Here is a 13,161-nt window from a genome sequence, read left to right on the forward strand (position 1 = left end):
CATAAATTGGAAGAAGTCATCGCTTTTTCCAGTACAGCAGATGGTGCATTTAGGGCCACGCTTGGTTTCTCTGGCACAAAGAATATATCTGCCAGAGGACAAGATTGCGGCCCTCCAGCTGCGGATACGCAGGCTTCTTCACAGCCGATCAGTATCTGTTGATGCAGTAATGCAGGTTCTGGGATCCATGGTGTCGACCTTCGACATGGTGGAGTATGCCCAGTTCCACTCCAGACCATTGCAGCGGTTAATCCTCTAGCGCTGGAATGGGAAGTACCACTCAATAAAGGCACCGACGATCCGTCTCTCGCCAGAAGTGCGACTGACCCTGTCATGGTGGTTGCAAATGTACCATTTCAACAAGGGTCCTCCATTCGGGATTCCAGATTGGGTACTCCTCACGACCGATGCTAGCCTCCGCGGATGGGGTGCAGTGACAGGTTGACACACGTTTCAAGGAAAATGGATGACAAGGGAAAGCCTTCTGTCCATAAATGTCCTGGAACTAAGGGCAGTATTCAGAGCGCTTGTTCAAGCTCAGGAAATACTAAAGGGCAGGCCTGTCCAGGTACAATCCGACAACGCCACCGCAGTAGCTTACCTCAACCATCAGGGAGGCACGCGGAGCCAGGCTGCCATGATGGAAGTGTCAAACATTCTGGTCTGGTCAGAATGTCACCTTCCGCCAATATTGGCGGTGTTCATACCAGGAGTCCTCAATTGGGAAGTGGACTTCCTAAATCGGCAGGATATACATGCCGGAGAGTGGGCTCTACATCCAAAGGTATTTCAGAGCCTTGTGGACAGATGGGGTCTTCCAGAAGTAGACCTCATGGCCACAAGTCACAACCACAGGGTCCCCAGATACGGGTCCAGAACCAGGGATCTTGCAGACGCTCTGGCAGTGAATTGGAACTTCAGACTGGCTGTTTCCTCCATTTTCCCTTCTCCAAGGGTCATCAGGAAGGTCAAGCAGGAAGGCCGGACAATAATACTGATAGCTCTTGCTTGGCCCAGACCCCATTGGTTCACCGACCTACAGAGTCTCTCAATGGACACTCCGTGGCCTCTTCCTCTACGGCCGGACCTGTTGATACAAGGTCACTGGAGGTATCCAGGTCTTCCATTTCTGTATTTGACGGCATGGCTCTTGAGACTTCCGTCTTAAAGGCCAAAGGGTTTTCCAATTCTGTAATTCATACAATATTGAGGGCACAGAAACCTTCTGCCAGCATTTATTACAGAATTTGGCACTTGTATTTTCAGTGGTGTGAATTGAGAAAATGTGACCCCCAAGGTGTTTATGGTCTCTCGAGTGCTTTCTTTTCTTCAGGCTGGTTTAGAGCGGGGTCTCCATCTGGCCACTCTGAGGGTTCAGGCATCTGCACTTTCAGTTTGGTTTCAGCGAAGGATTGCCCTATTGCCTGATTTTAGAATATTTTTTCAGGAGGTGCTGAGGGTTCAGCCTCCCTTTGTCCCCCTGGTAGCCCCATGGGATTTGACATGATTTCTCAGGGCTTTGCAGGCTCCTCCATTCGAACCCCTGAAATCAGTAGACCTAAAGTGGTTGACAGCAAAGACAGTTTTTCTTCTTGCTATCGCTTCCGCCCGTAGGGTGTCTGATTTGGCAGCCCTGTCTTTTCGCTGTCCTTTTTTGATATTTCATCAGGAGAGAGTTGTTCTTCGTACTAGGGAGGGTTACCTTCCTAAGATGGTATCCCGGTTTCATGTGAATGAAGAAATTGTGGTTCCGGCTTTGCAAGCTTCAGGCCTTTCGGCTGGCGAAGCATCACTGGATTTTGTCCATGCACTACGTATCTATGTAGATCGCACCAACTTCATTAGAAAATCAGATTCTTTATTTGTGTTGTATGGCTGTCATAAGCAAGGCTGGCCAGCTAATAAACAGACTTTGGCCAGATGGTTGCGTATGACAATTTCTCAAGCGTACACACAAGCTGATCTTGTTGTTCCAAACATGGTAACAGTACATTCAACGAGATCTGTAGGACCATCGTGGACGGTTCATCGAGGTGCCTCTGCTGAACAAATATGCAAGACAGCCACGTTGTCTTCCGTCCACACCTTTGTAAAATTTTACGCATTTTTCACTTTTTCCTTTCAGGATGCTTCCTTTGCGCGTAGGATTCTTCTTTCAACTTAAGCACAGGAGTGTCCCCATCCTTAAAAGGGAACTGCTTTGGGACATCCCCAAGGTATTTTCTGTGGACCTTTTTGTTAACTCTTTTTCTTCAAGGTCCATAGGGTCCACAGAGCACCCACCCTAACACACCTGGTGTTATTGGGTAATATTTCCTTTTGTATCTTCTATGATTCCCTTTTCTTAGAGAGAGTGTTTCTGGAGTGCAAGGGTCCTTCCTTCTCATCTTTTTTTTCCTTCTCCTGCTTGGGCTTGATAACAAACTAACTGCCTGTAGCCAGGGGCGGGGTATATATGGAGGAGGACCTAGTGCATCCTGGGAGCTAGAGCTTGTTAACTGTTTGGTGCCTGGATCATTCCAACCACATAACCCAAGGTATTTTCTGTGGACCCTAGGGACCTCGAAGAAAAAGAGTTAACAATGATGGCTCATGATTCAAATGGATAACAATAACATGAAGTAGAGAAAAAAAGCTATATACTGAGCTTGTCTGCCCCTGAAACAATATTCACAGGTCAGGTGTTGGCCCATTGCAATTTGGGTCTCTCTTTTTTTTTTTAATTATGTATTTTTATTGAAAGTTTTCACATATAGAAAACAAGACAAAGAACAAAACATAAACATTAAACAAATATTGCACACAGCTTATTACAATAAACAGAGGCAGGAGCAGCTCAAGGGATGGGCTGATAGGACTGACGCCCGGAAAACACTGTAGCTTGGAAGGGCACAACCTGCAGGCTTGTCACTGGACCCCCTTCACTGCAAGGACCTTCTTGATGTCAGGCGCTGGGTGGAGTCAGGGGGAGGGGCCACAGACAGGGCTGAGGGCCAGAGTGGTTGTGACTAGAGAGGATAGATATCAAGGTGCTCCGGGGTGTCTGTGCTGTGTGGCGGCTCTGTGTGGCTGACAGGTGGCAGCGGGACCCCAGAAGAGATACAGCCAGCACCTGGTGGCTCTCCATCTGGTGGACTTACCATGCACAGAGGAACGGCACAATTGTAAGCTTATGTGGTGTGCCCAGAAAGGAGATGGAAGTTGTTGCTAATTATGCCCAGGACGGGGTGCTAACTCTGCCTGGTTAGGTGTACCCAGTAAGGGGGGGAGGTGCTGAGTGTGCCCAATCAAAGAAGGGTGGGGGGTGCTAAGTGTGCCCAGTAAGAGAGGGGTTGCTTAGTGTGCCCAATAAGGGAGGAGGGGGTGCTAAGTGTGCCCAGTATGGCAGCGGAGGGTGCTATGTATGCCAAGGGAGGAGGAGGGTGAAAAGGAATTTTTTACCCTGGGCTCCACTTGGTTTACAACCAGCTCTGAACAAAGATGTGGACATGGTCTACCTTTAGGAGTACATTATAAAAGTGAGATATTAGACTACCATTCACAGAAAAACAGATACAAAACCAATATATACATAATTCTTGGATTCAGTGGGAGCACCCACAGGGCGAGCAGACAATACTTAGTCACTGGAGGGTTCTGGATCCAAAGAGTAATGGGAGGACAGACACATTTTTGTCTAAAAAAATTCTAGCTATCCATTTGTAAAAGATTATCTTCAAAATTATTAATCCGGATCTGACTGTCTTTATGCCAAGGAAATCAACATCAGTTAATCTATGGTGTTTGTGTTTGTATTTGCAATTTACTCACGAGTGACGGGAGGATGCATCGGTCATGTCCATTGATGCAGTCACGGCGTTCTGCTCAGTTAAATGGCCATGTTTGTGGACTGTTCTTCCCAGGTTTGGGGTGGGCGTTGGAGTGGGTTTATAAGATGGATCAAACTTGTTAATGTATATGTTGCAGACTCTTTGCCTTGGGTAGGGGTACCAGGCAGGGGTGTCCACTTTCACCATCCTTGTTCACCATTGCCATAGAGCCTCTGGCGTGTGTCTCCTGCAATCTCTGGGGTTTCATCACAGATCATGAGGAGAAGATTGTTCTATATGTTGCTTTTCTTATCTCTTGCTCTCAGAGGTTGGTGATGCTGCAGCAGTAAATGGCATAATGTGGAACTGATCCTATACTTGTATGTTTGCTTATATGAAGTACCACCTAATGTGTGTACATTTATTCAAAGTAGTCCCACTTTAAGGCATACTTACCACTTTTTCACATGTGAGAGTGCCCAAAGGGAAGACACAACTAATCACTTTGGAAGCAGGGCAGGATGCTTATTATTAGACACCTCTACCTCACAGCATAATGCAGCGAATGTCAAGGTGTGGCCAAAATTACGCTATGAGAATCGCACCAACTTGCCCCCTGTCCCACCCTTTCATTAGGAAGTGGGTAATATGTGGGAGGGTTATCTAATCCATCGGGAGTCCTTGAGGACTCCCCAAATGATGTGAGTCTCCTAGATGTTACATGAGCATAGGCAGTATTTCACTGGGCTCCATGTACCACTGCTTGAGAGTCTAGAACAGTATTATCATATGGGTATTGATTACTTCAATTAGTTAGTGCACAATAGTTTAGCAAAAAAAGTTTACAAAATCGTGGAATAGTAGACAAGAGACCTTAAGGAGTTTTCAGTGTTGATTGTGCTCTATACTCTATGTATATGAAAGACAAAGGTGAATTAATGGCTGTTATTAAAATGGAATGTAACAATGCAGTACAGTGGTATTGCCTGTCCTGCAATTATGTTGTTATGTATGTGACATATTCCTTTTATCTCCTGTAAAATTGCTGGAACTATGTTCATTGTGCACTGTACATTCTACCTCATTCTTTTCAAGGCTCTTACCCTAGAGAATGTATGAATGAGTGAGACAGGGTGTTATTAGCTTCACAATGATAAAAGTTTGGGTTTTGACAGAGGTTGTATTAAGATTTCTTTCTTTAAAGTAACTGAATTTAAGAAAAGTTTGCATGTCACTTTGTTTATTAAGGTATAAAAGCATTTGCCTATTACATTGAAGAATAAATTACACCCTTTTTAGGGTGTGCAGGATCTGTACTTCTAGCATACATTTGTTCTTATTTTATAGATCAGTGTAATTGTCGGTGAGTTTCTGTGTTCTCTAGCACTCTTTCCTGTGCGCTCAGAATCCCTTAAATCAATATGATCTGTACAATGTGACATTGTTTTTTGTGAACCTACTGTACAACTCTGAATAATGATTTGTAATTTTTCTAAAGCAAAGTCTTTTTATTTATACTGTTTTACTATTAATGCTTATGTTCACTGTTGCCAAGTAAATGTATCAGCAGTGGTTAATGTAACCTATTGATTTAAGCATTGATGTGCTTAAATATCTACAGAAAAAAAAAACTTTCCTTGAAACGTGGCTTGTGTATTTTTTTTTTATAGGTGTGTCTTTTTTGAGTATACATTTTGCCAAGCTCCCTAAGGGACTGATACATTTAAATTTGTCAAAAACCTCAATATCATCAAAAGGTAACCCTCCTTTTATGTTACTCTTTGTGAAATTTGCTTAACAGATATTTTGTTATTTAAATGCCTTAATCTATAGACTACAAAGCAGAACAAATAAGTATCTTAGTAACACTACTTTGCAGCACAGTACAGCATCATTTGTGCTGAGTACTGTTCTCAGGAACACTGTTACATTATTGCAGATTTTAGGCACACCGTGTTATGTACACAAGTCCTGCTTCCTCTCATTACAGGCCTATTGTGCCTTATTCTAAATGCATTAAAAAATAAAGCTTTACCTAAAAACAGTTTCTATTTGAATGTTTAAAGGTGTGGGTTTACACATATTGTATATTTTAATTTACATTTTTTCTATAAAAACAGAAGTATAAATACATAGAACCATTGAATTTCTAATCATTGCTTTGCCAAGGTAAAATGAAACGTCTTGACTGTTTGCTCCACTGTAATTGCCCTTAGAGGTCAGAGTGTGTGTGTGTGTGTGTGTTTGTGTTTGTTTATGGGTGTGTTTTGATGTACAGATGCCATTCTTCCTTTACAGCAAAGACTTTTCTTATGTCTTATAATGCAAGCAATTCAATAAAAAAGTTAAAATGTTGCTTATAGAAGACGGCGATGGTCAGATAGATACAACAAAAAATGGGCCTGATTCCGTGTCGTACGCTTTTAGCATCGCTGCTGTTGCAACTGCTTAAACTCCATCGGTTTAAGCAGTTGTAACAGGTCTGCAACCAACACCACCACAAAATAACATAGTGTAGTATTTAAAAACAAAATTAATAGTAAAAATGCATTAAAAACCTGCACATGTAAATAGTAACATTCATTAAATGTAGTTCACCAAGTCCCAAGAGGAAGAAGTGGAGTACACGTCACAATAACACACAGAGGCCCTGATTCAGAGCCGAACGCTCTGACAGAGTGCTCGCTCTGAATCAGGGCCGTCCTTCTGAATTTTTAGAGCGGCCTCCTGGCCGCTCGTATAGCTGTGGGTAACCAACCACAGCTATAGCGAGCGGCCAGGAAGATGGTCGCGATGGTCAAGACCATCGCGACCATCGGTCCTGCGACGAGACCCTTGTGGTAAGGTCTCGTTGCCGCAAGCCCTGGAGTGCTTTTGGCTCTATCAGAGCCGAAAGCACTCCCACTGACATCACTTGTGATGTCAGTGGGGCCGGCCCCAGATGGTAGGCGTTCCTATGGGAATGCCTCCGTCTGGGCAGCCACTCCCCCGGCATGCCCACCAAAGGGGACGTGCTGTCACTCAACATCAACAGCATGCCCCCTTTGTAGCGAGACCCATAGCGACGGCTTGCCCGCCGCTATCCGGGTCTCGCGCATGCGCACGTTGGAGCCGCCTCCATCGTGCACATGCGCACTGGGCTAACATCGACTCGCTTGCGAGCGCTCGCGAGCGGGTCTGAATTAGGCCCACAGAGTGGGAGCTCCAGTCATGGTGAAACTTCCAATGAGGGTGATGGCTGGATACCATCGGGAAATTATATATATATATTACTGAGTTTTTTATGGTATTTTCTTTTTTGGTTTAGACACAAAGTCCTATTGTTAGTTAAGGTCTTCCCGTGGCAATCAGGGATCTATCACACTCTTCATTGGCACTTTAGCAAGTCTCCCTTCTAACAACATTGCTCCTTTGTTATAGCAGTCACAGTGTAAATTACAGTAGGATTCAGGGTGATTGACAGACAGCGCTCATTTGGGGGAAGTAGCGGGGAGTGACAGCTCAAACTCAGGCGTTTCACAGACTGCGAATGCGATCAATTACACAGTAAAAATGGCTCTGGTGTCTTAGCTCCAACAGCCATTTTTTGCAACCATAGGGTTACTCAGATGGTCGATTATGGACCATTGTACGTCCGATGGTTGGGTCCCCTTGACCAACTCGAGTCGAGTCGCGGCCGACTTGAGATGCAGTCAGTGGGCATCGACGGCTGCAATATCTGCATATTTTTGCAAGTGCGCTGTGTACAGAATCACAGCTGAGAAGCCATTTGCATCCACCTCTAAATCAAGCCCATAGAAACCAAAAGTACTTCTTCATCATATGAGCAATACATCCATTCCTGTTTCATCATCACTGCTCATCTAGTGATACCTATGCCTTAGGGGGGACCCCATGGGAATTCAAAGGACTTCCCTGAATGCTTGATAGTTCCCTAAGCAGTATATAAAAGTAGTAAAAAAAATAATAGTATACCCTTCTCACCAGTATACATTTTGGTGATCAGGGTTGTTAAATGAAAAAAATCCCTGTGTCCTGAGAACTTGTACCCTGACATCCTCCTCCTTTGTCCCTGCCCCTGGAAACCTGTCCTCTGACACCTTACCCTCTTCCCTAGAACTTTATCCCTGTCCCCTGGGAACCTTTCCCCTGACAACTTACCCTCTCCCCTATCACTTTGTGTCTCTGTCCCCTGGGAACTTGTCCTCTGACACCTTACCCTCCCCCTATCACTTTGTCCCTGTCCCCGTGGAACCTTTTCCCTGATACCTTACCTTCTCCCCTATCACTTTGTGTCTCTGTCCCCTGGGAATTTGTCCTCTGACACCTTAGTCTCTCCCCTATAACTTTATCCTTATCCCCTGGGCACCTGTCTTCTGACACCTTACCCTCTTCCCTATCACTTTGCCCCTGTCTCCTGGGAACCTTTCCCCTGACACCTTACCCTCTCCCCAATCACTTTGTCCCTGTCTCCTGGGAACCTGTCCCCTGACACCTTACCCTCTCCCCTATCACTTTGCCCCTGTCTCCTGGGAACCTGTCCTTCCCCAAAGAGGGAAATGTATCAAGCTTTCTAAAGAGTGGAGAAATTGTCCATAGAAGCCAATCTGCTAGCATATTGTATAATGTAATCTATAAAACCTAGCTAGAAGTTGATTGTTTGCTATGGTCAACTTGTCCATTTTTCCACTATACCACTTGCTATAACACCAACCGACAGCCTGGTACCTTGGGGACCGCACTGTGCGGCCATCTAACCTTCAAAAGGGCACACATTAGCCACACAGAAGGGCTAACCTTCAAAAGGGCACACATTACCCACACATTATGTGTAATAGTATATCAGTATCCCTTTTAAACAAGCATTATAATATATAACAAAGCAATATAACCCTAGCATGACATCCAGTCCCATGACAACCTCCATTTACACTTGTTTCAAATGAAAACTCCAAATTTTTATATCTTTTTCTGTGTTTGTTCTAATTAACACTAACAACACTGTTTTCTTCATATGAATGAAACAGGATTAATAATTGCAGAATTAAAAAAAATAAGCAGTGGAGACTGTTATTTGCTATGCTGTGTACAGTACAAAATGTTTTGCAATAATTTATTTTGTTCTTTCTATCCCCAGGAGTAAATAGCCTGTCTCAGTCGCTGAGTGCTAACCAGTTAATTGCAAGCACTCTTACTCACTTTGACCTCTCAGGGAATGTACTCCGTGGTGATGACGTTTCTGTACGTGCTTAACTCTTAGTTTACTTTATGTCCGTATATTGCAAGTGAATAAGTTTGTTTTTTTTTTCTTTTAATTTTATACACATCGTATAATAATAACTATTTATAAACCATTGAAGGCCTACAGTAGTTGTCTGTGCTTTTTTAAACAGTTGTTCCAGTGTATGTCGGTCATGTACAGTAAGACTTGCAGCACCCGAGAGAGATGGCAGATAAAACACATAACTTATTTGTCTGTATAAATGCGCTTTAGCTGCGTGGAATGTGCCCATCTCTGGGTGTCTGCTAAATGTAACAGTTTTTCATTTTCAAGGATAGGGACAGAAATTTGTCCCTGCAAATGGCCCTATATTTTTATATCGATCAACTGCATAATATAATCCTTCTTATCTGGTATATTGTTTACAATGTTCGCGATCCATTCTGATTACTAATGATTTGCAAGTTAATGTTTATTAAATATGATCATCTAAATATACTTTAGAATGTAGCTCAGTTGCTGTTTTAGAGATAGTAGTATACCAAGTAACATGATTTCCTTGGATAGTAGTGAAAGGAAGTAGTAGAGGACTAAGTAGTATGATGCACTGGATAGTAGTGTCCATTAATATGATTCCCTGAATAACAGTGTACCAAGTAGTATGATGCCCAGGATAGCAGTGTACCATTAATATGATGCCCTGGATAACAGTGTACCAAGTAGTATGATGCCCTGGATAGCAGTGTACCATGTAGTTTGATGCAATGAATAGTAGAGTACCAGTGTACCCAAGTAGTATGATGCACTGAATAGTAAAGAACCAAGGTATTAGTGTACCCAAGTACTAAGATGTACTGGATATCACTGAATGGGCGGGATATACTAAACGGAAAATGCGGTAAAAAAACCCGTTTTCTGGGTTTTGCCGCATTTTATGTATGTATCATCACCTGGCCGCCGGGTCTCCGATGCAGAGGGTAACGCCAGCTTTTGCTGGCATTACCCTACAGAAGCCTATGGGCTTCTACTGCATCATGCTGCTATGAGGGATCCGATTGGATCCCTCTCAGCATGCCCCACGGCCGCCGCGTCACTCTGCACATGTACAGATAGACTCCCAGGTCACAAACCCGGAAGTCCATGGCACAGCGCACATTGCAAAGGACTGCTCTTATTGGAAGAGCTGTCCTTTGCACTACTGATCACTTATGTTAGTGCATATGCGATCAGTAGGAATGTGAAGCAGGGCGGGATGTACTCCGCAAGGTTAGTACATCACGGTAATTTTAAAATATGTATTCATGTTTACAGGCTGTTTAGTAATTGTTTCTTTCTTTTTTATCCTCTAGTACTTGTATAATTTTTTGGCCCAGCCAAATGCCATTAAGTATCTGGATTTATCAAACACTGAGTGTTCTGCTGACATGGTAATCATTATTTTCTTGATATCATGACAGTTAATCAAATGATCTTTAGACCAAATGTAATAGCCTGAAGGTTGTGGATTATGCAGATATTTTGTCGACTGAGATTTATAGGGGATATATGCATAAATCAGCTTATATGCAGAGTTGTACGCATCTCTGCGACACAACCGCCTCTACTCATATGCTTGCTTTCATAGCCGTCCTCGTAATCAGTGTGCAATTGCACAGCCCTATCCTTCTTGCAAAATATATTTCTGAAAACAGGTGTATACACTACGCCCAGTTCTGCATAGCCCGCAATACCATTGACACACCCTCTCTGAGCTTACCTATATGTCCAGCCCAGTTCTGTCTCCTGAGCTGCAGTAGAGATGCTCCTGAGATGCTTATGACACTGCGGTGCCCATAGTTGTGTATGCTGGGAGCATGCGTAGTGTGAACACGCACAAGGTACGCTTTGTAAATTAACTTATGTTGAACTCTGTATAAGCCCCTGTTTTTTCAATCTTCATATGAGCTTTCTCTAAGCCACCGTAAAAGCAGCATTTTTTATCTTTAATTTGAATGTATAATTATGTCTGTATTCATGATGTAATTAGAGTTCATAATATGGTACTGGAGGATTGTGGGACCTTGTCTCATAGTAGCTTGTCCTTTGAGGTTCATCGTATTACATTTTTTTTATACTTTGACAACTCCTAAAGGGGCTTTACAGCTCCACGCTGCCTAGACTGCATCGCTCCCCTCCCTCTTCTTGTAAACTTATTAGTGGTTGCCTAGCATGTTGAAAACTATGGCTCTGTTCATTGGACAACATCACAGGCTGACCCTGATTGAATGACACTGACACTGATCCAATTACTGGCCTTCTATCTATTAGGACCAATGAATTGCTACAGACTGTGCAGCTGCAATTATTGTACATGTATGTTCTAGGAATATGTGCTCGCATAACAACTGAGGGTCAGAGCTGCATTTAGTCCTCATTCCTGGGGAGACTGCATTACCACTGTTCTTCTTGTCATTCTGAAGCTACGGGCTTCTCCTAATAAGTGAGAAGCTGTTACAACAGCTGTGATGTCTGGTTCAGGATTTAATAAATTAAGTTGACAAAACAAATACTGCCAGAGAGCAGGCGGAGAGCTGTCCAGCTGGGGCACACCTTGGGGTTAATAATGCACCACCTTGGTTATTTTGTGGTGCACCTCGATGCACCTCGATGATCTACCCCAGGGGTAGGTAACCTATGGCACTCCAGCTGCGGAAGAACTGCACATGCCCCATCACTGTTTTGCTATTACAGCATGCTAAAACTGTGGAAGGGGATGCTGAAATGTGTAGTTCCGCAGCAGCTGGAGTGCCACAGGTTGCCTACCCGGGATTACCCAATGCGCATTAAAGTGCATGCTTCCTAACCGACAGCCGGGAAAATGTGCAGTCATTGCGTTGTTCAGAGGAGAAATCATTGTACACAAATCTGTCCTATCACCTTCTATTAAATCCATTTATACATTTTTTACTAAAATCCCAGCCAGTTTAGCTTTACTTATGGTGTACATACATCATGAGAGTGAGGGGGCATTAGGGCATTTGTTACTGCTTGTGTTGTCTTATTGTCTTTGTGAAGCTTTTTATTCCGTTGCTTTGACTGCTTCTCGACCAAAGGATGGTTTGGAGATGCACAGGTGCACACACGGCAAGTAACGTAATACTTTTACACACAGAATTGCCTCATGTAATAAAGATGTCATGCACAGTGCACTGTGGAAGAATACAATGTAATAAAGTAAGTGACAGGCAGGGAAACCCCTGCCCATTATACCACACATTTCAAAATAAAATTCTGTAAACTAAAAGACTTCCTAAAACCCTCATGCACCACTTTTTTAATTATAAAATATATATATATATATATGTGTGTGTGTGTGTGTGTGTATGTATGTATGTATGTGTGTGTGTATGTATGTATATATATATATATATTTATTTATTTATTTATTTATTTATTTATTTTTTTCTTCATTCTTGATACTTCGTCCGAATGGAAAGAAATCCAAGATAATTTCCCATAACAAAAACACCTTTACACTACCACCAACCAATGCAAAAACTTGCCATAGCCGAGTCTCCTAGTGACTCCCCAGCATTCTGCACAAACGCCAGTTTGTAATTGGCTGGATAGTGAGGAGTTTCCCGAGCATTGGCTTTGTACTTTGTGTATATTTGCTTTGCGGTACATGGCACAGATTTTACACTTGGGGCGTATTTGCATGTAGATACTACCCCAGCGCCAACTGTATGGCTTAGCTGTACAGCTCCAGGGCATACGTCCTCTGACCAGCTGTCCCAGATATAGGCAAAGGCCATATAGCCCAAATCTAGTGGGGGAGGGCTTGGGAGGCCTGAGGACAGCAACCACTGACAGCCGCTGTGGACAGCTCTGAAATAAAAGTGCACAGTAGTTATTCAGAGCAGGCTGCTGGAAAGACAATCTGAAAGGTCAGTTCTGTATCCAGATTTTTTAGTGTAATTTATTGACTGGGTACTGCAAGATATAGCACAGCTTTATAATAACATGCTGTAGGATCATATCTGCTGTCGTAACTGATTTATCAACTATGCTACAATTGTGGGGCATGCTAAAAGACCACACATTACTTCACATGCAGGAAAATGTTGTTAGATGCTTTCCAAGCCTTGCTGC

The 13,161-nt window shown here is 43.3% G+C and overlaps 1 protein-coding gene across 1 annotated transcript in view; it reads left to right on the forward strand.

The window, feature by feature from the left end:
• CARMIL1 (capping protein regulator and myosin 1 linker 1) overlaps window positions 1-13,161 on the forward strand; it is a 390,597-nt gene that overhangs the window by 183,835 nt on the left and 193,601 nt on the right. Inside the window, exons 12-14 of the mRNA XM_088475876.1 lie at window positions 5,480-5,566; window positions 8,947-9,050; window positions 10,380-10,457. Of these exons, the coding sequence (XP_088332002.1) occupies window positions 5,480-5,566; window positions 8,947-9,050; window positions 10,380-10,457 (269 nt within the window). The remainder of the gene's footprint in view (window positions 1-5,479; window positions 5,567-8,946; window positions 9,051-10,379; window positions 10,458-13,161) is intronic.

This window comes from Taudactylus pleione, unplaced genomic scaffold, assembly GCF_031769625.1.
Source record: "Taudactylus pleione unplaced genomic scaffold, aTauple2 ptg000179l, whole genome shotgun sequence".
In the NCBI taxonomy this organism is placed as follows: Eukaryota; Metazoa; Chordata; class Amphibia; order Anura; family Myobatrachidae; genus Taudactylus; species Taudactylus pleione.